This window comes from Hyla sarda, chromosome 2 (genome assembly GCF_029499605.1).
Source record: "Hyla sarda isolate aHylSar1 chromosome 2, aHylSar1.hap1, whole genome shotgun sequence".
NCBI classification, from domain to species: Eukaryota; Metazoa; Chordata; class Amphibia; order Anura; family Hylidae; genus Hyla; species Hyla sarda.
In genome coordinates, this window is record NC_079190.1 from 195,713,237 (window position 1) to 195,735,448 (window position 22,212).

The 22,212-nt window shown below is 39.9% G+C and overlaps 1 protein-coding gene and 1 long non-coding RNA gene across 5 annotated transcripts in view; one reads left to right on the forward strand and one right to left on the reverse strand.

Annotated features, from left to right (window-relative positions):
- The window catches only part of TBC1D8 (TBC1 domain family member 8), a 68,803-nt gene that overhangs the window by 41,906 nt on the left and 4,685 nt on the right, over nucleotides 1-22,212 (reverse strand). For all 3 annotated transcript variants that reach the window (XM_056556087.1, XM_056556085.1, XM_056556086.1), the window contains 2 exons: nucleotides 3,149-3,259; nucleotides 91-209 (listed from right to left, as the gene is read on the reverse strand). In XM_056556087.1, the coding sequence (XP_056412062.1) occupies nucleotides 91-209; nucleotides 3,149-3,259 (230 nt within the window). The remainder of the gene's footprint in view (nucleotides 1-90; nucleotides 210-3,148; nucleotides 3,260-22,212) is intronic.
- LOC130355661 (uncharacterized) lies at nucleotides 13,020-21,794 on the forward strand. Of its 2 annotated transcripts, none has more exons than XR_008888613.1 (3): nucleotides 13,020-13,439; nucleotides 20,508-20,700; nucleotides 21,571-21,794. It is a non-coding gene; the product is annotated as an uncharacterized LOC130355661 (long non-coding RNA). The 2 variants fall into 2 exon arrangements; XR_008888614.1 differs by lacking the exon at nucleotides 13,020-13,439 and adding an exon at nucleotides 13,913-13,993.

Here is a 22,212-nt window from a genome sequence, read left to right on the forward strand (position 1 = left end):
TAAAAACAATGGAGCTACCAAGACAATACCCCTAAGCCATTGCATTTGCATGAAAACTAAACATGAATTAAAAAAGTAATTGGGCCTTACCTTAACCTTTCCCTTTACAAAGTTAGCTATGTCCTCTTTGTTATCAAACACTGAAAGAGTGTGAAGCAAGTTTTGTTCTAACCATTCCCAATGTTTGAGAATCTCTTCCATGGTGGCCCCTGGTAAAACAGAATGTACCCTGTATTACAATAACCTACTTAAGGTCTGTATAATAAAAGCTCCACTGGAATTTAGAACATCTTTTATTGTTATTTTATCTAGCAAAACAAAGTCTACCACTGATGCACTATAAATCATGTGGATTCACTGTAAAATAAACAGTCTACACAAAAGCAAAAACTTCAATAGGAATAGTATGTGTGTCCCTTCATTTTTTTTTTTCCCCAGAAAGAAGAGTTTCCCCAAACAGGAACATTTGAAAAAGGGAACAATAACAAAGTGACAATGTCTACAAAAGGCAAAAAAACACCTAAAATGTTCGAGTTATTAATTGAAAGGATTCTAAGAAAAAAACATAAGTAAAACCAAATAAAAAATGTCACTCCTGCACATATTACATTTAAAAATTATGTCATTAGGCCATTGTGTGCCTGCAGCTCATATGCAGACTTCTACATCTCCATGGTAACAGACTACAAACAAACCTTGTATAGTTTGATCCTGCAGTCATATTGTCATCCAGCTCACTGCTAGTTACATATACTTGGTCAGTTAGTAAAACGTATACAGGAGGCAGCGTGACTGCTGGTTCAGACAAACACAGAGACAGTTTTAATCTATATCCCCATAGACAGCTTAGTCTGCATGGGACCTGCAGGAAAAAATGGTAGGATATTTTTAGATCAAGTCTATTAGCAAACTTTTGTTACTTTTTTGGTTAGGCACGGCAGTGGCAGGGACTCCTATTCCCCATAACTATCATTTTAGCACACTTAGCAGAATGTTTTCTAATCTTTTTTTATCCCAGGCATGTTTAACTTCGCTTAGAAGAAAGGATAAGCAAACCAGCCCCCACACCTTTTTTCTGAGTGGATTTCCCTTTAAAGGGTCAGTGTTTCACTCCTACCAGACTTATAAAGGAAAAAGCACTTGGAAAAAGTGGTGCGAGAGCTGTTTTGCTCATTCTTTCTTGGTTTCTTTCTTTCCAGAAAGCCCAGTGGAGCGTAAATGGCCTATAAGTCTCAACACTTTATGACAATCGCCTTGAGTAAAAATATTACCTCTTTAGTCCAACTTCACTTACTGATAATTTTCCAACCACATCTGCCAGAAGCTTCTTCCAAGCATTTACTACTGCTATACGTTCTTTAGGTCTTTCCACCATTTTATGTGGCCCTTCTTTTATTACTGTAGATGAGGTCTCCAGAACTGAACACAGTATTCTAGATGTGGCCTCACTTGAGCTAGATACAATGGAATAACAATCTCCCTCTGCCTACTGGTTATCCCCTTTTAGATATGGAGCCAAGCATTTGATTGAGGGCTCATTTTGAGCCTGTCAAAAATCACTCCCCCCTAATACTATTCTCATATAGGAGAAGAGTTATCAAAACGTGTGCATAGTAAAGGCTGACCAGTTGCCCATAGCAACCAGATTGTGTCTTTAATTATTAAAAAGACCTCTAAAAAATGAAAGAAGCCACCTGATTGGTTGCTATGGGTAACTGGGCAACTTTTCCTCTGAACAAGTTTTGGTAAATTCAGAATCATAACTTTTCTCAGACAGCCTCAAATCTGTAGGAGGACACCTATTTTTTTTTTTTACATAAGTTGGGAGAGAATTCAATGAGTTTTGAGACAAAGTTAAGATATATTAGTTTGTATCAGTTATGACGTAGCGTTTAATGTTTTTTTTCGGCCAAAAAGAAGTAGAAAAACAGGACTAGATCCAAGAGAACTAGATCTTTATGCTTGTCCTTAAATTACAATCCGCTCCTGGTTCTGCAAAAAAAGGTATCAAAAAGGTTCTGCGTGAACCAGGTAATTATTTACTACAACTGCAGATAAGATTATTAAACTCTCATTGCAAATAAGGCTTATATAAAACATTATAAACGTTTAGCTGTTTGTTCTTCTTTGATTGGTTTTACACAAAGTAAATCCCTCAACACAACAAACAATGTGCAATTTCTCCAATCTTAACCGCAAAATGCACAAACTTTCAGGCTGTGTTCACACGCTGCACTTGTGTTACCTTTTTCTTATTGTCTGTTGTCTGTTTTTGGGGAACTCTCAAATAATGAATACACCAATCAAAACAAAATTCCGGAATTCCATAGGAATTTGAGTTCATTGATCTCAATGAGATTCTGCTACAATGTGCACACAGTGGAATTTCCCAATTTCGGCATCCACAGAAACACTGAACCAATGTTTCTGTAGATTCCGCTTGGAAATACATTGCTGTCTATAATGATGGCGCGTTTCCGAGCGGTCCAGCAAATCCCACAAATGTGCAGAATGTCTGCCCATATTTTTCAGGTAGACATTCTGCCATGTGAATATAAGCCTTAAAAGGGGATTTCGTGTCTAATATGATTAATGGTCTCTCTCACAGGATAGACCATTAATCGCTGATCAGCTAGGTGCCGACACCTGGCACCCGCCAATCAGCTGTTTGGCACCCACACTACACAGTTTATGGGGCCTGGTTATACAGCTTCACACAAGGACAGGTGACTGGACAGAACAGGTCCACTCAGACCCAAACCAATCAAAACTTGTGACATGTCTCTAAGATTTGGCACATGTACAGGTACACTTAAAGCTATTATGTTGGTTTTGTGTTAAGTTATTTAGACTATTCAAGTGTGGTTGCTTTTTTAATGATTTGTGGTGGGTGTTCAATCATTTTGATTGCAACTGTATGATACTACAACAGATATTAGACATGTATACTTTCCATGCCAATGTATTTCCTTGGTGCAAATATAGGAACCAGTTTTTAAAGGTTTGAATTAGTCAATAGGGTCAGTGGCTGCACACAACACTGTTATTCTTGGTTACCTTAACATCCACTGCCATGCAGGAACAAAGCATGCTTTGGATGTAGGTAGAAACTCACCAATTGCTACGGCCCAGTATACCTCTGACTCACCACAAGCGATGCTTGAGTAAACTTGTGATCCAGGGACCTGAAGTAGGATCCGAAATGGGGCAACTCGGGCATTGGAATCCAGTACAGCATCCAGGGCACCCACAAGACGACCTATTTATAAATAAACAACAAAGGCTGTCATTGTAATGTGATACACTCTTGACACTTATTAACCCTGTATCCTTGTTTTTATATACTAATTAACAGAACGAGATTAAATAAAACTGCACTATGTGAATATATCCTTAGTGAAAATACTTTAACAAAACTGAACCTCTTTGTTACATGACCATTACACAACCATGGATGTTGATTTGCAAATAAAGATATAGAATTTATTTATTGTTCCTAGGAAGTGTGCATTTGTAAATGTTGGCATACAAGTAAACACAAGAATGAAGGGGTATATAAAAATGTTGAACTTGATAATACCAGATATGATTCTTTCTACACTTACAGTTTGTATGTGACTAAACGCAGGCTCTCAGCTGTTGGAAAGAGCTGTAAATAGCATGTTCGCCTTCTGCTATTGGTTTGCGAAGGTTACTGAATTCCAGTGAGGAGATGATATTTTAAAAGTATTCTTAGGGCCGAGTGCAAGTGTAACATTTTCAGTGGTTATTAATTTAAGGGGCTTTCCAGAAAAATAAACATAGATCCAATACAGTTATGGAATATTCACAAACAGTATATTTGTTAGCAGAAATGTCTGCAAGTCTCTCATTCATCTGAATGGGATTTGCAGAAATCCAAGCGCTTGCAGCAGAATCAACCTCATCCAGATGCATGAAAATTATTTTCTGGTGCAGAAGGTTCTCCAACAAATGTCCCTTATGTGAATTTACCCTAAATAACTTACTAATTTAGGGATTTGCACAGCAGGTCACATGTTTCTCAAAATTTTTGTTTACTTTTTAGAATTGGGGGTGTCAATGCCCTGGTGTGACATATTCATCGGCACATCTCCCTACAGGGCAGTATGATACATCCTTGCTGTATATGGAGTATGTCCAGTTCAGCACTGGTGGCAGTACATATGCTTCTGTTTGCACGAGGATAACGTTCCATTCTTTGGGCACACCCAGTAGTAAAAACCCTTTTTCCAACAAATATGTGGAAAAGTCCATGGGGGAGATTTATCAAAGGATTTAGACAGGTTTTCCCCATCAAAATTTGTCGCACAGAAAGTCACAGTCTAAATATGTGCGACTTTTCTGTGACTTTTGCTTTAGAGGATTTTTAGAACATGATGCATTCTAGTCTATTTTTGATGGAAAAATGCATTGATGCTGAATTTATCAAAAGCGACTTCTCGGCGACAAGTCGCATCAGCTGAAAGTACGCTGAAATGTCAGACCATGCTAGAGCAGGTTTAAATACAGTCTAAAGCATAGATCCCGAAGTCTGTGCGCAGAATTTATCAAGGGCCGTGCGACTTTTGATAAATTAGGCGCCCAATAGGCCGGCCTAACCCTCATTAGTTTGGTCTATATTGATGCGGGACATAGACTAGGGATCGACCGATATCGTTTTTTTTAGGGCCGATACCGATAATCTGTGGAGGTTGGGGCCGATAGCTGATAACTTATACCAATATTCCGGTATAAGTTATCGGCTATTTACCCCCCCCCCCCCGGGGCATTATCGGCATATTGGCACGGTAATTGCCGATACCGATAATGCCTAAAATCGGGATTATCGGCCAGACCGATAATCGGTCGATCCCTAACATAGACAACTTTGATAAATCTCCCCCTATGAGTGTAACATGTTGACCTCATAGCAGATTTTGCAGGGCATAAGGCTGAAAACTGCAATGTCAGAAATCTGCGACATAATCTGGATGAAATTTGATTTTATTCAACACTTGGAGAGGGGAGCTTTGTAAACCCTCATTCATGTGAACACAAACAACCGAAGAAAACGTAAGTGCACTCACCGCAAAGCAGCGACTGTCAGGTCTAGAAGTCCGGTAGCGTGATAACGGGTCACGGCATAGGCGCTGGTAAAGTGTGGCGCTCGGAGGCTACGCCGGCAGTTTCGCACGTGAGTGTGTGCTTCTTCCGGCCTCTGAGAGGCCGGAAGAAGCATGCACTCACGTGCGAAACTGCCGGCATAGCCTCCGAGCGCCACACTTTACCAGCGCCTATGCCATGACCCGTTATTCCGCTACCGGACTTCTAGACCCGACAGTATCTGCTTTGCGGTGAGTGTACTTACGTTTTCTTTGGTTGTTTGGTTTGATGCTTTAAATTTGTGTACGCGCACCCCGCAGGAGACTTTGATCGGAGGTCACCGAGGACCTTGCTGCTCACATCATTAGGTGATCTAGCTCTTTGAGTGCTCTCCCCATTTTCTTGCCTTGGTTGCCTCATTCATGGGTATTGCACTGTACCTTGATGCAGAATCCTCACTGTATGTCAGGAGCAAACACAAAAGGCTCAGCTTCTGCCCACCCAACAGGAATGGCGGTGACCAAAATGCTGAAGTGGAACTTTTTAACGATTAAAAATGATTTTAACTACATAGAATGATTTGAATGCCTTATAAAACTAATGTCACGGCATAAAAAACTAACGTCACTGCAATCTGACTGAGAAGAACCACAGACATTTTATAGGCAGATGTTCCTACAAATGTGAAATCCCTGACATCTCTACTTATTTGGAGAATTGTATTTTGCTCGCTGTATCAGAAGCTTCCAAGTCATTTGTAAACCACACCACAACACGCAGCTATTTTCAGCCAAGTGCAATTTATACTGCAAAGAGCTTTCCTTCTATTTACTGTGTAATACAATCACCCTGGAGTCTGCCGAGCACATGACTGACTGGTGAGGTATGATTCTATATCTAGATAATGCACCAAATCACATAGCCCAAGGCAAGATGGCACTGGCCTAGTAACAGATGAAACCTTTTCCTCCTGACAACTGAAAAATCTTACATTTAGTTTAATAGCAACTTTGATATATTTGAACAGCCAATAGAATGGTCACATCCGGGCTCCACCAAAGGATCTCTTAAAGGATAAAGACTGAACTACATGGATAGGAAAACATTAGGCCAACCAATCGTGACGTTAATGGCTATGAGGGCTCACTAGGAAAAAGAACCAATACAACTAAGTATTTTCTTGTCCCCTAGGTCGTTGCATTCATGTACATTATTTTGGCATGTATATAAGTTTGTAAGGTTCCTTCGACTCTCAAGGGTGCGTTTACACCTTCGGGATCTGCTACATATTTTCTCCTGCTGATTTTGATACCAATTGAAGTCAATGGGTAGCAAAATCAGCTTAAAAAAATATGTAGTAGATCCTGTACATGTGAATGTACCCTAAGGGTAGGGTCACAAATGCCGTATTTTGCGCAGCTGATTTTGCTATCCATTGAGTTCAGATGTTTTGCTGGAATAAAAATACACTGATATTCCCATTATAACTCTTTATTAGAGCCTGTCGATAGACTAAATAAAATGGCTAGAGAAAATAGAAAAGTTAACCAGGATACATAAAGTGTTCTCTGGTGTAAGCTGTGATGTGTGGACTATTTGAGAAGTAAATATATCACAGGAAACCCTACACTGTGTGTTACTTCCTCAGAGCTGGAGAATAATAAGAAGGCAGACATTTGGACTGTTAGCCAACTGTGTGTGTACTGAGCTTATCCAGAGAGGAAGGCGTCACGGAATAAGTGAAAACGTCTGAAAAAAATATGAAAACTTCACTTCAATTCCAATGAAGTGAATGGGCAATTCATTTCTGTGGCGTTTACTGTGGAATTTAATGCAGAATTCTGGGCAGAAATTATGCTGTGTGAACATAGCCTAAGGCTGCGTTCACACAACAGAATTTCTGCACTGAAATCAGCACGGAATTCTGCATGAATTTATGGCCAACATACTTCAATGGGATTCCACTGTCTCATTCTATTGAAGTGAAATGGCTATAAATTTATGCAGAATTTAGTGCTGAAATTCTGTCGTGTGAACCCGGCTTAATAGGGTATGTCAGGTTTTAGTCATGGTGTATGAAATTTTACATGGCATACTGTGATACTTTGGCTGACATTTCTAATGGAATCTACAACGATGGCTCCTATAATATACTTAGGGCTTTCTCACATTAACCTCAGTCCTCGTTAATTCATGCCTGTTCGCAAGTGGTTTGCAAACAACTGTAAATAGATCCCATTGATGTCAATGGGATATTTTTTTTTTTACAGTCCTTTCTCACCCGTTAGCATTTGTTTGGTTCCCATTCCATTATTTTTAGTGGAGAAAAAATGGAAATTTAATTAAAAAAACTACTTGTCCACGGGACTAAAATGGAGCAAAATCTACTTGGCCCTCATGATGATCCACTTGTCCCGGACAATTTTCGCTTTTACACTCTCGTTTTTTTTCCCCCTTGCCCTATAATAGCCATAACTACCTACTATAATGATCCCTTTTAATTTTTCGATAACATATTCTCCGAAACAAAAACAAAACAAAAAAAAACAAAAAAAAATAATAATAATAATAATAATAATAATAATTAAAAAAAAAATTATATATATATATATATATATATATATATATATATATATATATATATAAATCTGTGAAGTGAAATTGAAATAGTAAAAGCTAATTTAGCAAATTTGGTGGTATTCATTTCTACGCCATTTACCTTGTGGTTGAGCTAACATTTTGTTTTGATACTTTAGGTCGCCGGATTACAGCAATACCAGATTTGTATAGTTTCCATCCTGTTTTACTAATTTTTAAAAAAAATTCTGAACTTTTTTGCATTTTTTCAATTGCCATTTTTGACCCCTGTAGCTGTAAAAAGAAAAAATATTTTCGCATACTAGGCTGTATGAAGGCTTATTTTTTGTGCCATAATCTGTTTTTTGTATCGGTAGCAATTTGGTATTAATCGTTTTTTTACTTTTTTTCTGGGATATTATAAAAATAGCAATTCTTTGGTTTAGTAATTTTTTCACATTTACCGTATGGGATACATAATGTTATATTTTAATAGTTTGTACAATTACGAACGCAGCGATACTAAATGTTTATTATTATTTATTTATAATATGTTTATTATTATTATCTAATGATTCCTCATAAGTGTAATAAAGTGTTAAAAAAATTATTTTTTATAAAAGTTTGAAAAACACACATTAACCCAGTGGTCTTCAAACTGTGGCCCTTCAGATGTTACAAAACTACAATTACCAGCATGTCAGGACAGCCGTTGGCTGTCCGGGCATGCTGGGAGTTGCAGTTTTGCAGCATCTGGAGGGCCACAGTTTGAAGACCGCTGCATTAACCCCTTCTATGTTAAAAGTTCAAATCACCCCCTTTTCCTATATAAAAACACGTAAACATAATAAAAATAAACATATTTGGTATCGCTTTGTGCGTAATTGTACAACCTATTAAAATATAACATTATGTATCCCGTACGGTAAATGTAAAAAAAATACCAAACCACAGATTTGCAATTTTTATAATATGCCAGAAAAAAAAAGTTAAAAAGCGATTAAAAAGTCAGATCAATACCAAAATGGTACCGATACAAAAAACAGATTATGGCACAAAAAATGAGCCTTTATACAGCCTGGTATGTGGAAAAAAATAAAGCTACAGGGGTTAAAAAATGGCAATTAAAAAAATTAGAAAAAGTCCAGAATTGGTAAAACATGATAACATTTACATGGTAAATGATACAAATCTGGTATTGCTGTAATCAGGCGCCTAAAGTATAAAACTAACATGTTACCTCAACCACAAGGTAAATGGCGTAGAAAAGAAAACCACCAAATCGGCAAAATTATCTTTTGCTATTTCAATTTCACTTCTCTAAATATAAATAAATATATATATATATATATATATATATATATATATATATATATATATATATATATTTTGATTCAGAGAATATGTTATTGAAAAATTAAAAGGTATCATTATAGTAGGTAGTTATGGCTATTATAGGGCGAGGAGGAAACAATGAGCGTAAAAGTGAAAATTGGCCGGACAAGTGGATCGTCGGGAGGGACAAGTAGATTTTGCTCCATTTTAGTCCCGTGGACAAGTAGTTTTTTTTTATAAAATTTCCACACCCCTGATATAGTGTACCCAGATGAATGTTACTTTCATCACATGATGCTTCTAGCCAGTGCCTGCTTATTCTAGGACAAGGAAAGGACCTAAACCTGTTTAAGCCAGTCTAGGCCTGGCTTTTGCCAGAATAAGCTTTTCTAGGCCTGTAATTGCAGACAGTATCAGTTAGCCAGCAAAGTGTATATTTCCGAGCCCCTGCTATTGCTAGTTATAATTCCACCAAGGTCTACAATCAAGTCACTGTTCTAGTCCAACCTGCAAGGTTATTATCTTTTAAGGTTTCAAGTCACAGAGAGGAAGAATTTTGTCTGTGCAAGAGAGGACACGCTGAACAAGGGCCTTTCTGTATTAGGCTAAGTTTCCACTTGTTTTTTTTTTTCTGGCAGTTTTTGGAATACAGCCACTGCAGTTTTTAAGCCAAAGCTAGAAATGTATTCAAAAGGAATAGGACATATAAAAGGAAGAACTTACACTTCTCTTCCCTTATGGATCCACGTCTGACTTTAGCTCAAAAACTACCAGAAAAGAAAAAAAAAAACTAGTGGAAACCTAGCCTTATACTGATCTGTTGTGGACCAAAGAGTTGGGTCAGTGCTTCTTGTCGCAATGGCTACTGCAGAGTGAGTAAAGTCCATATCTTCCACATTGAACCATAGTAAAACAACCTTTAAAATCCTTATCCAGCTGTTTCGTAATTTTTAAATCAGAACCTGAGAACCAAAGTCATTAATCACTGCATATATATCTGCAGTAGCCATAACATGTAAACATGCTGAGAAGTACCTAAAAAAGGCTACATTTTGGAACGCTGCAGCAAAAGCACTAGTTAAAAGGGACAGTGACCAAATATCCATTCTTGGTAAACCACCAAGCTGTATTACATTGGAATTACACAAGGAGTACAGTAAAGTTTTACAAGTTGTTTCACGGAGTACTAGTGTCCAGAGGTCTCATTACTGAACTTTGTATGTGGGAACAGCTTCTCTGATAAAAGGGTTGGGGGTCACAGAGGAACACAATGAGGACTATTCCTTGCAACATAACCCTCTATCTTCCCTACCACATAAGTACATGAAGATGAGAGAGAAAAAACAACAATAGACAAGTTATTTACTCTGCTTTGGAGAAAACAATAACACTAATTATATATAATTTTTTTAGCTTCTTTTAGGTACAGTGGGGATCAAAAGTTTGGGCACCCCAGGTAAAAAAATTATATTAATGTGCATACAAAAGCCAAGGAAAGATGGAAAAATCTCCAAAAGGCATCAAATTACAGATTAGACATTCTTATAATATGTCAACAAAAGTTAGATTTCCATCATTTACACTTTCAAAATAACAGAAAACAACAAAATGGCATCTGCAAAAGTTTGGGCACCCTGCAAAGTTAATATCTTGTACTGCCCCCTTTGGCAAGTATCACAGCTTGTAAACGCTTTTTGAAGCCAGCCAAGAGTCTTTCAATTCTTGTTTGAGGTATCTTTGCCCATTCTTCCTTACAAAAGTCTTCCAGTTCTTTGAGATTTCTGGGCTGTCTGTCACGCACTGCTCTTTTAAGGTCTATCCATAGATTTTCAATTATGTTGAGGTCAGGAGATTGTGAAGGCCATGGCAAAACCTTCAGTTTACGCCTCTTGATGTAATCCCCCGTGAATTTCGAGGTGTGTTTAGGATCATTATCCATTTGTAAAAGCCATCCTCTAACTTCAGCTTGTTCACAGATGGCATCAAGTTAGCATCCAAAATTTGCTGAAATTTTATTGAATCCATTTTTCCTTCTACTCGTGAAATGTTCCCTGTGCCAATGGCTGCAATATAACCCCAAAGCATGATTGATCCACCCCCATGCTTAATAGTTGGACAGAGGTTCTTTTCATTAAATTCTGTTCCCCTTCTTCTCCAAAGTACCTTTGCTCATTACGGCAAAAAAGTTTCATTTTAACCTCATTGGTCCACCGAACTTGTTTCCAAAATGCATCAGGCTTGTCTATATGTTCATTTGCAAAGTTCAAACGCTGATTTTTGTGGTGAGGACGTAGAAGAGGTTTTCTTCTGATGACTCTTCCATGAAGACCATATTTGTACAAGTATCTCGTTATAGTGGAATAGTGTACCATAACTCCAGTGCCTGCCAGATCTTTCTGGAGGGATTGTGCAGTCCAACGTGGGTTTTGAATTGCTGTTTTTCTCACAATCCTGCGAGCTGTCCTGTCTGATATTTCCTTGGTCTTCCAGATCTTGCTTTAACTTCCACTGTTCCTGATGACTGCCATTTCTTAATTACATTCCAAACAGAGGATATTGACATCTGAAAATGTTTTGCTGTCTTCTTATAGCCTTCTCCAGCTTTATGAGCGTCAACTATTTTCAGTTTCAGATTTCTAGACAACTGCTTAGAAGAACCCATGGTGCTCATTGTTGGGGCAAGGTCAGATGAGTCTGGGCACTTAAAACCTTTGAGATTGACATCACCTGGTCTTCCCAGATGATGATTGAGAACAATCCATGACACTGGCAGGTCTCAGCTTTGCAAAGGGGGCAGTGCATGTTATCAATTCTGCAGGGTGCCCAAACTTTTGCAGATGCCATTTTTTTGTTTTCTGTTATTTTGAAAGTGTAAAAGATGGAAATAAAATCTAACTTTTGTTGACATATTGTAAGAATGTCTAATCTGTAATTTGATGCCTTTTGGAGATTTTCCAATCTTTCCTTGGCTTCTTTATGCACATTAATACAAAATTTTACCTGGGATGCCCAAACTTTTGATCCCCACTGTAGATAATAGAAAAATAAAGAACAGGAATATATATGCAGTATATTCCAGCAGCCGTCCCTGTCTGTGCCATCTAGTAATATATGCCACTCCACTGAGCACATATAAATTATTCTGACTAAAAACTACATGTAAAAAAATAAAAAGATACAATACATTCTTGAGTGTAAACATTGAAGCTCACTGGATTAAGGATGCACAGAGATCTTGTAAACATTGTTCAATGATCCAAAGAAAAGTGGGGGGGAGGGGGATGTTAACAGCACCCAATCATTTCAGGTAGGGATATTTGGGGAGATTTAGCAAAACCTTTGCAGAGGAAAAAAGTGGATCAGTTGCCAATAGCAACCAATTGCATCGCTTCTTAAATGTTTAAAGAGGCTTTTGAAAAATAAAAGAAGCAATCTGATTGGTTGACATGGGAAGCTGGTCAACTTTTCCTCCGTACAGGTTTTGACAATTCTCCCCAATGTATGTAAGGGCATGTAAAGAACGTGGCATGTCTCCATTCTATCCATGAGCTGAGGAGAATTAGTTTGTATGCACTATGGTGCTGTAGATGTATCTGCATCTTCTTTATCAGCTACCACCTCATGGTGCACCCCTGGCTCTAGCCTACACATGCCTAACTGTTGTGCCTAATGTTGTGACACCGGTGTTCCTTGGACTATCTTCCTATAGGTCTAATACAAGGCACTGGCAAAATCTATTCGACAGATTCAATACTACCGATTCTTCTTCGGGGGTAGATCAGCCATTTATTATTATAGTAACAAATATAAGTGTGATCAAAACCTGTCCAGAGGATAAGTTGCCCAGTTGCCCATAGCAACCAGATTGCTTCTTTCATTTTTAACAAGGCCTCTGCAAAATGAAAGAAGCGATCTGATTGGTTGCTATGGGAACTTTTCCTTTGCACAGGTTTTGATAAATCTCCCTTAATATGTATTCCCATAGCTCTGTACACCCCCGATAATGCACCAGACATTCTGCCATCTGAAATGAGACTACACTTCCCGTACTGCGTCACAGAAGAATATGAAACAGCCCTGGGAGCCATTCTTCATGCCTGGAATGGGATAATAAAGCATTATTACAAGGCAGTAAGGTTCACTGTGCTCAGCACAATAAAGGGAATACTGCAGCCATAATGAATGGCATAATGAAAATCACAGCCCAAAGTCAAGTCTGGATAAAAAACCCACATAAAAGTCTCCAATGCATGAAAGACACTTCAATGCACACCAGTCATGAAATCGCTATAGAACACACAGTAATGAAAGGCTGCGGAGCTTCCCTGACCACTATCAGTATGACTTATAGCTGAAGGGAAAAGAATACTTCTAGTGATTCCTAGAAAGCCCAAATGAAAAACCACACTCCAGGAAAAACTGAGGTAAAGATACAACGAAAAGGACACAAGCTTGGTGATGCTACGATAGGGCTGGGCGGTATGGCCAAATATGTGTATCGCGGTATTTTTTTTACTTATGGTGGTTCCACGGTATATAACGGTATTCCCCCCCTCCCCCTCAATAATTATTAGCCCAGCGCTTCGCTTTCCCCATCACATGTCACCTGCAAGCGCTGCCCTCCTCGTCCTCCTGTTTGTTGCGGCCGCCGGCATTGACACTCTATACTGTGCGGTATCCCTATGCTGTATCCCTATGCCCGGGCTGCAAAAGGAAAACATAATAAAACTAACGCATGTTCCGAAGTCGACCTTACTCTGGGGACCTGAACGTCGGACAGCCGTCAGCCTATCACCGGCCGCAGCGATGTTCCGCCTCAGCCGGTGATAGGCTGAGCCCACTGTCATGTAAGGAGCCGGCTTCTTACATGACAGTTGGCTCAGCCTATCACCGGCCAAGGCGGAAAATCGCTGCAGCCGGTGATAGGCTGACGGCTGTCCGACGTTCCATTGCCTGGGAAGCAAGACCGACGGGGAAGGTGAGTTCAAGTTTATTTTGTTTACCTTTTGTAGCCCGGACATAGGGATACAGTATAGAGCAGTGGATTGCAATCTGCGGACCTCCAGATGTTGCAAAAGTACAACTCCCAGCATGCCTGGACAGCCGTTGGCTGTCCAGGCATGCTGGGAGTTGTAGTTCTGAAACATCTGGAGGTTGAAGACCACTGGTATTGAGTGTCAGCGTCGGCGGCCACAACAAACAGGAGGACCAGGAGGGCAGCGCTTGCTGGTGATATATGTGAGTAGTAGCCCTGGGCTGATAATTAATTGGGGGGGGGGAAGGGGGTGCAGAACAGCGCTCGTGGGTCACATATGATTAGTTCCTCGATGGGGACAGCGTAGCGCTGGGCTGATAATTCATTCCCGAGGGGGAGGGGCCAAACCAGTATTGCGGTATGTGATAAAATTCATATCGTGCAGCACAAAAATTTCGGTATGAACTGGTATACCGCCCAGCCCTACGCTACGGTAGAATGCTAGAAAAGGTAGGATTTATCAAAACCTGTCCGGACCAAAAGTTCATGAGTTGCCCATAGCAACCAATCAGATTGCTTCTTTGTTTTTGAAAAGGCCTCTGGGAAATGAAAGAAGTGATCTGATTGGTTGCTATGGGCAACTCAGCAACTGTTCCTCTGGACAGGTTTTGATATTCAGACTGTAAATATTCTTTTTTTCCCCATTTTTTGGCACATTATTAAGGGGAAGCTATACTGCTTGAACTTCTGCTTAAAGAGGAAGGCCTTATGGCAGTATCATGGACATAAGAGACAATAGACTGCAGGGGACGTATTGATTTCGATCTTAAAAGGAACCTGTCATTAGGAAAAAAATTATTAAACCAACAGGAAGATATAATACCTGTTATTAATTGCATCCAACTATCCACCAGAGAGCTCATCCCGATCCTGCAATGTTAAATAAACTTTTAAACTATCCCACACTGTATGCTCTTTTCTTTTTAAATGTATTTTCTGTCTGACCACAGTGCTCTCTGCTGACACCTCTGTCCATGTCAGGAACTTTCTGGAGCAGGATAGGTTTGCTATGGGGATTTGCTCCTGCTCTGGACAGATCCTGATATGGACAGAGATGTCAGCAGAGAACACTGTGGTCAGACAGAAAATACATTTAAAAAGAACTTCCTGTGGAGCATACAGCAGCTGGTAAGTACTGGAAGGATTAAGATTTTTAAATAGAAGTCATTTACAAATCTGTTTAACTTTCTGGCACCAGCTGATTAAAAAAAAAAAAAGTTTTCCAATGGAGTACCCCTTTAAACATCATGCAATGGCACAGCAAAGATGAGTCAGTGCTGTGTTTGACTGGCCAGACAAGGGAAAAGAAGTACCTATGTGATTACTTCTAGCAAACAGCCAAGTTCTGGTTCCACCTCATGAAATGGAGAGAATGAGATACAGGTGAAACTCAAAATTTGAATATCGTTCAAAAGTCCATTGTAGTTTAGTAATGCAACATAAAAGGAAAGGAAGCATGAAGTGCTCCAAAATGCCCAGGTAGACGGATGCGATGACCCTGGACCTGAGGCACAGTGGGCCAACGCCAGCAGATGACAGGGCTCCCCAAATCATAGTAATTGGGGGGCCTTTGGAGTTTTCATGAGCTGTAAAAGCCATAATCACCACAATTATGACAAATCACGGCTTGATCTATCTTGCTTTGCATGTAAGGAGTCTCTCATATATTAGTTTCACCTTTTAAGTTGCATTACTGAAATAAATGAAACATTTTATAATTTTTCAAGTTTCACCTGTATAGATGTGCACAATGGAGGAGACTCTTTTTTTTGTTAGATTACACTTTAAGAGTGGTGACCACAAGGTAAAAGTGTAATTAACAAAACAATGCAGATTTTTTAATATGTTTTGAAAGTACAGGTATTCTATAAATGGCCACTGTCACGTTAAAAAACATGACATGTTGTAGAGACATGTGAAAAGTTTTGATCGGTTGGGGTCTGCGTGTCCAAACTGTGACTGATTGTTAGGCTAGGTTCAAACTACGGAATCTCCAGGCAGAATCAGTCGGCGCTAGGACCGCGCGGACACTGCAGTCTCCAATAGACTGCAATGTGTTCCGTGCGGATTTCCGCCTGAAGAAAGAGCACTGCCTTGTAAATTTCCAAGCGGATTGTCCGTTCACAAATTCCGCTTCACAAATTCCGAAGTGTGAATTTGTGAACGGAAAATCATTCACTACACTATACATTTTATATACTAGACATTTTAGAAAGCGGAATTTTCACCTGCAATTTCAAAGCAAAATTGCAGGCGGAAACTCCGTAGTCTGAACTTAGCCTTAGAACTAACTGGGAGAAGAGGATACTAAACAAGACAAATTTACATTGTACATCTACAGGATTATCTCGGTCAGCCACGCATTTCTCCATGCTCGTTCAAACAATTGATCGGGTCTGAACATTTAGACCTTGTATGATCAAAACTTTTGACACGTCTCAACAAACATGTGAAACATTTTTTTTTTAAAAGCCACAGGTACACTTTAAAAGTCATCTTTATAACATGGGAAGACTCAGCTTATTATTTGGCCCAGTGTCTAGAGTGAAAACTACAAGATTTCAAAACTATTAAAAAATATAGATGGTAGAATGGAAAAGTAGAAACAACATTGCCATAAACCCTATAAAAATCTGTTTAACCTAAAAAAAATGATTTAAACAAACAATATTTTTTGCTGACACATTCCATTTAATTTCATGAATAAGTAAAAAAAAAAAAGATAGCACCAGTGTGTAAATCACAACCATCTTGATCAAAGTGCAATGACAAAGCTTCATAAGACTGAAGACCAACCGGGATAAACTATGTATAACAAAGTGTCACCGCAGTGGTCATTTCCATATCCTGATACTCCTATGACAGAAACATAACAGGAACCAGACACTCCAGCCTGTGGCATTCTTGGCTTATTAAAGGGGTATTCCAGGCCAACACTTTTTTTTATATAACAACTGGCTCTGGAAAGTTAAGCAGATTTGTAAATTATAAGTGTATGAGAAGAAACCGCACTTACCCGTAATTCTTCGGGCAGGATACAAATTTATTCCAAAGAGGTGACAGAAATGTCCATAGAACACGGAAGCTGCAGGTCGGCTAGGACTCTCAGGAGCGTTCGTCAGACGAAGCGGGCTGAGACCCGTGAAACAGCTGTCACACCTGATGGAACGCTCCTGAGAGTCCTTGCCGACCTGCAGCTTCCGTGTTCTATGGACATTTCTGTCACCTCTTTGGAATAAATTTGTATCCTGCCCGAAGAATTACGGGTAAGTGCGGTTTCTTCTCATACACTTATATTGGAAAAGCGATGTGTGCACCTTCACCAGCACCTCCTGTATATTGCAGACCCCATAGCCTCTTTAGACACCAGTGCGGCAGATACCAACTAAGGGTGGGTTCACACTACGTTTTCTCCCATACGGGAGCGCATACGGCAGGGGGGAGCTAAAACCTCGTGCTCCCGTATGCCTTCGTATGCGCTCCTGTATGTCATTCATTTCAATGAGCCGGCCGGAGTGAAACGTTCGGTCCGGTCGGCTCATTTTTGCGCCGTATGCGCTTTTACAGCCGGACCTAAAACTGTGGTCAACCACGGTTTGAGGTCAGGTTGTAAAAGCGCATACGGCGCAAAAATGTGCCGACCGGACCGAACGTTTCACTCCGGCCGGCTCATTGAAATGAATGACATACGGGAGCGCATACAAAGGCATACGGGAGCGCGAGGTTTTAGCTCCCCCCTGCCGTATGCGCTCCAGTATGGGAGAAAACGTAGTGTGAACCCACCCTAACCGCGTTTACCAGCCACCCACCCCCTAGCAGTGCCGGAAATCTCTCTCTCACCTGATATCGCAGATTTGTAAATTACTTCTAATAAAAAATCTTTACCCTTCAAGTACTTATTAGCTGCTGAATACTACAGAGGAAATTATTTTCTTTTTGGAACACAGAGTTCTCTGCTGACATCACAAGCACAGTGCTCTCTGCTGACATCTCTGTCCATTTTAGGGACTGTCCAGAGTAGGAGAAAATCCCCATAGCAAACATATGCTGCTCTGGACAGTTCCTAAAATGGACAGAGATGTCAGCAGAGAGCACTGTGGTCAAGATGTCAGCAGAGAGCACTGTGCTCGTGATGTCAGCAGAGAAAAAAAAAAAAAAAAAGAATTTCCTATGTAATATTCAGCAGCTAATAAGTACTGGAAGGAGTGTGACAAACTGTGCAACTTTTCAATAATGCTGTTTGCAGTCAGTTTTATAAGCCAAGCCATGGCTGGTGTAGATTAGCGCCTGTTAGTGCAGTTGCGACAAACTGAAAAGTCGCACATCATAAATTCTTATCACTGCATGATAGTAACTGAAATCATGACTTGGTATGTTCCTTTGAAGAACCTTCTAAAGCTAAAGTTGCAATGAAAAGTCTCCAAAGATAACCCCCCCCCCCCCATACTCCTTTTAGCCCCCTTTAACCCCTTAGCCCCTTAAGGACCAGGCGTTTTTCGGTTTTTTGCTCTTTCGTTTTTTCCTCCTTACCTTTAAAAAAAATCATAACTCTTAAAGTTTTGCACCTAAAAATCTGTATTATGGCTTTTTTTTTGCGCCACCAATTCTACTTTGTAATGATATCAGTCATTTTACCCAAAAATCTACGGCGAAACGGGAAAAAAAATCATTGTGCGACAAAATTGAAAAAATAAAGCCATTTTGTAGCTTTTGGGCTCTTCCGTTTCTACGTAGTCCATTTTTCGGTAAAAATGACACCTTATCTTTATTCTCTAGGTCCATACAGTTAAAATGATACCCTACTTGTATAGGTTTGATTTTGTATTACTTCAGAAAAAAATCATAACTACATGCAGGAAAATGTATACGTTTAAAATTGTCAACTTCTGACCCCTATAACTTTTTTATTTTTCCGTGTTCAGGGGGCTATGAGGGCACATTTTTTGCGCCGTGATCTGAAGTTTTTGTCGGTACCATTTTTTGCATTGATCTGACTTTTTGATCACTTTTTATTCATCTTTTCATGATATAAAAAGTGACCAAAAATACGCTATTTTGGAATTTTTTTGCGCGTACGCCATTGACCGTGCAGTTTAATTAGTGGTATATTTTTTTAAATCGGACATTTCCGCATGTGGCGATACCACATATGTTTATTTTTGTTTTTATTTACACTGTTTTTTTTTATTATTGGAAATGCCGGGTGATTCAAACTTTTATTAGGGGAAGGGACAATTCAAAGGGTTAATGATTTTTTTACACTTTTCTTTTGCAATATTATAGCCCCCATAGGAGGCTATAACATTGCATTTACTTATCTTTAACAGTGTTCAATGCATCTACATTGAGATGTATTGATCAGGGTTTTCGGCGATTGATTGCTCAAGCCTGGATCTCAGGCTTTAAGCATGCAATCGGCGATCGGACTGCAGGAAGGTAGGTAAGAGACCTTCCTCCTATAGTACAGCTTGTTCGGGATGCCGCGATTTCACCGCGGCGATCAAGAATCGGCACTTTTTACTTTCACTTTTAGCCACGTGGCTCAGCTTTGAGCACGCGGCTAAAGGGTTAATAGCGCGCGGCACCGCGATCAGTGCCGCACGCTATTAGAGGCGGGTCCCGGCTTCACTACGACGCGGAAAGGGGACGTGTTAACCACTGCACGAAGCGGAGGCTGACACGCCCCCTCAATACAACTTTATGGCAGAGTCGGAGCACTGCCTTCGGCAATTTCCCGCTCTGCCATAGTGCTGTATTGAGGGAGCGTGTCGGCCGGCGCTTCGTGCAGTGGTCGACACCCGCTATCTGGCCAACTATCGTGCAGCGGTCGGACCCCCCATGATCTGAAAGTAGTCCAGTGCTGAAAAAGTTTTTCAGCACTGGACTACTCCTTTAACGACCACGGAAATAGGTAGGGCAATTTTAAACATACTGATTTTGTACAAAAAGTTTGATATTTTTTATAAGCAGTACAATAATAGAAAAGTATGTAAAGATGGGAATTATTTTAATCGTATTGACCCACAGAATAAAAAAAAAACATGTCATTTTTACCGTAAAGTGAACAGTGGGAAAAAGAAACCCTCCAAAATTTGTTAAATTGTGGTTTAAAATTTTTATTTCTTCACAAAAACAAAATTAATTCGGGGTTCGCTGTACATGTTATGGTAATATGAGATGTGTCATTACAATTGGTCACGCAAGCCCTCATATGGGTCTGTGAATGGAAATATAAAAGAGTTATGAATTTTAGAAGGCATAGAGGAAAAAAAACGAAAATGCTAAAATAAAATTGGACTGGTCCTTACGGTCAAAATGGTCTGCGTCCTTAAGGGGTTAAAACTATACCCAACACAATGCACCAATTACACATAAACCCACAGAAGACGTCCGGTCTGGTCCAAACCACACCTTTCAGTACAGATCCCTCAAACTTATAAATGATCTTTTTTTGCAGCCCTTTTGTTACATGGGGAAGAGATGGTGCCAGGACGTGCAATGGGTAGAAGACAACCCGGCAGAGACAGTGCTGACCTTCATGTGGATGTTACTTTGATTCCACCTACCAAAACGTTGCTGCAGGATTCCTCTTTCAGCAAGATAATGCGCACTGCCACACTGCAAAATTGTTCAGGACTGCTTTCAGTTAGGTAACAAAAAGTTCAAAAGTTTTGCTGTGCTTCCACATTTTACTCCACCCCTAGACATCTTATCCCCTATCCAACGGTGATCTCCCTTCTGAACCCAGCGTTCATTTACAACATCGGGTGCAGTGCCAGAGGCTCGTGACGTCACGGCCATACCCCCTCAATGCAAGTCTATGGGATGTCACGCCCCCTCCCATAGACTTGCATTGATGGGACCTGGCCGTGACGTCACGAGCCTCTGGCACTGCACCCGACGTTCTAAATGAACGCTGGGCATGACGTTACGAGCCTCCGCCCCGCATAGCCAATTATCTGGCTCTGTGCACCGGATGTCTGGGGTGCCACAGCCAAGATCCCGGGGGTCCCCAGCAGCAGGATCCCAGAGATCAGACATCTTATTCCCTATCCTTTGGATAGGGGCTAAGATATCTAGGGGCGGAGTACCCCTTTAACCTGAGGTAGCCAACTTTCATTTTTGTGTTTTGATTTATTCCTCCTTAGCATATGTATTATCACCAAGCTTTACAGTGAACGAGAGGTATGAGCGCATGTGTGTGTATTGGATATAGGAGAAAATACATCCTACATGTATATTTGCATAACCTTTCTAACATCCCTTTCACTGCATCTTATGATAGAGAAACCATGACAGCGGAATGAAGGTGTTTAACAGGAGAATAGGCTTAGTATGATAAGGTCAAAGATGGCAGTAATGGGACATTACTGTGAAACATAACCTATTAGAATGCCTCCACACAGTAGAGCAGTAATAAGCTAATGGACCCCCTTATAGAGAGATTAAAGTCTATTGATCCACTAATAAGGTGACTCATGCCAGAACCGTCACTAGATAACAGACTATTCTCTCTACAGGGTAAAAGATGAAGGGACGGAGACAAAGGCTTCATACAAAGCTTTCCAGATGGACGGGGGTGGGGGCTAATGTGTAATAATACACAAGCAGTACATAGCCGTCCTGTAAGGCAGGAACATGCCAGGATAAGAAGGCTCATGTCTCATATAAAAACAAAGCATGCAACTATCTAAGGCCCCTTACACAATACGGGTATCATCCTGTAAAACCCTCAGTTATTACTCCCGGCAAAAAGTCCTGAAATCGGCCGGCAAAAAATCCCATTCATGTCAATTGGATTTTTTGACCATCCTTTTGCATCAGGTATGTCTGATTTTACTGTGATAGTGCAAGCACTAATTTTTGGTCCGGCAAAAATAAAAATAAAAAAATAAAAATAAAAAAATGGCCGTTAAAATTTAACATTGAAGTCTATGGGAAATGGATGTTAAAAAAAAAAAGAAAAACTTCCGTTATCGTCCGTTTTGTAAGATCAGTTTCTTGTACTGAGCATGCTCAGTACAGCTTTACAAAAAAAGGGTTAAAAATTTGATTAAAAAAAGGGATGTAACTGGTAATAACGGATGAACAACGTCAGGTTTTTTAAGGAAAAAAAAAAACATTACAAAATGACGGATGATGGTCATCAGTTATCATCCGTT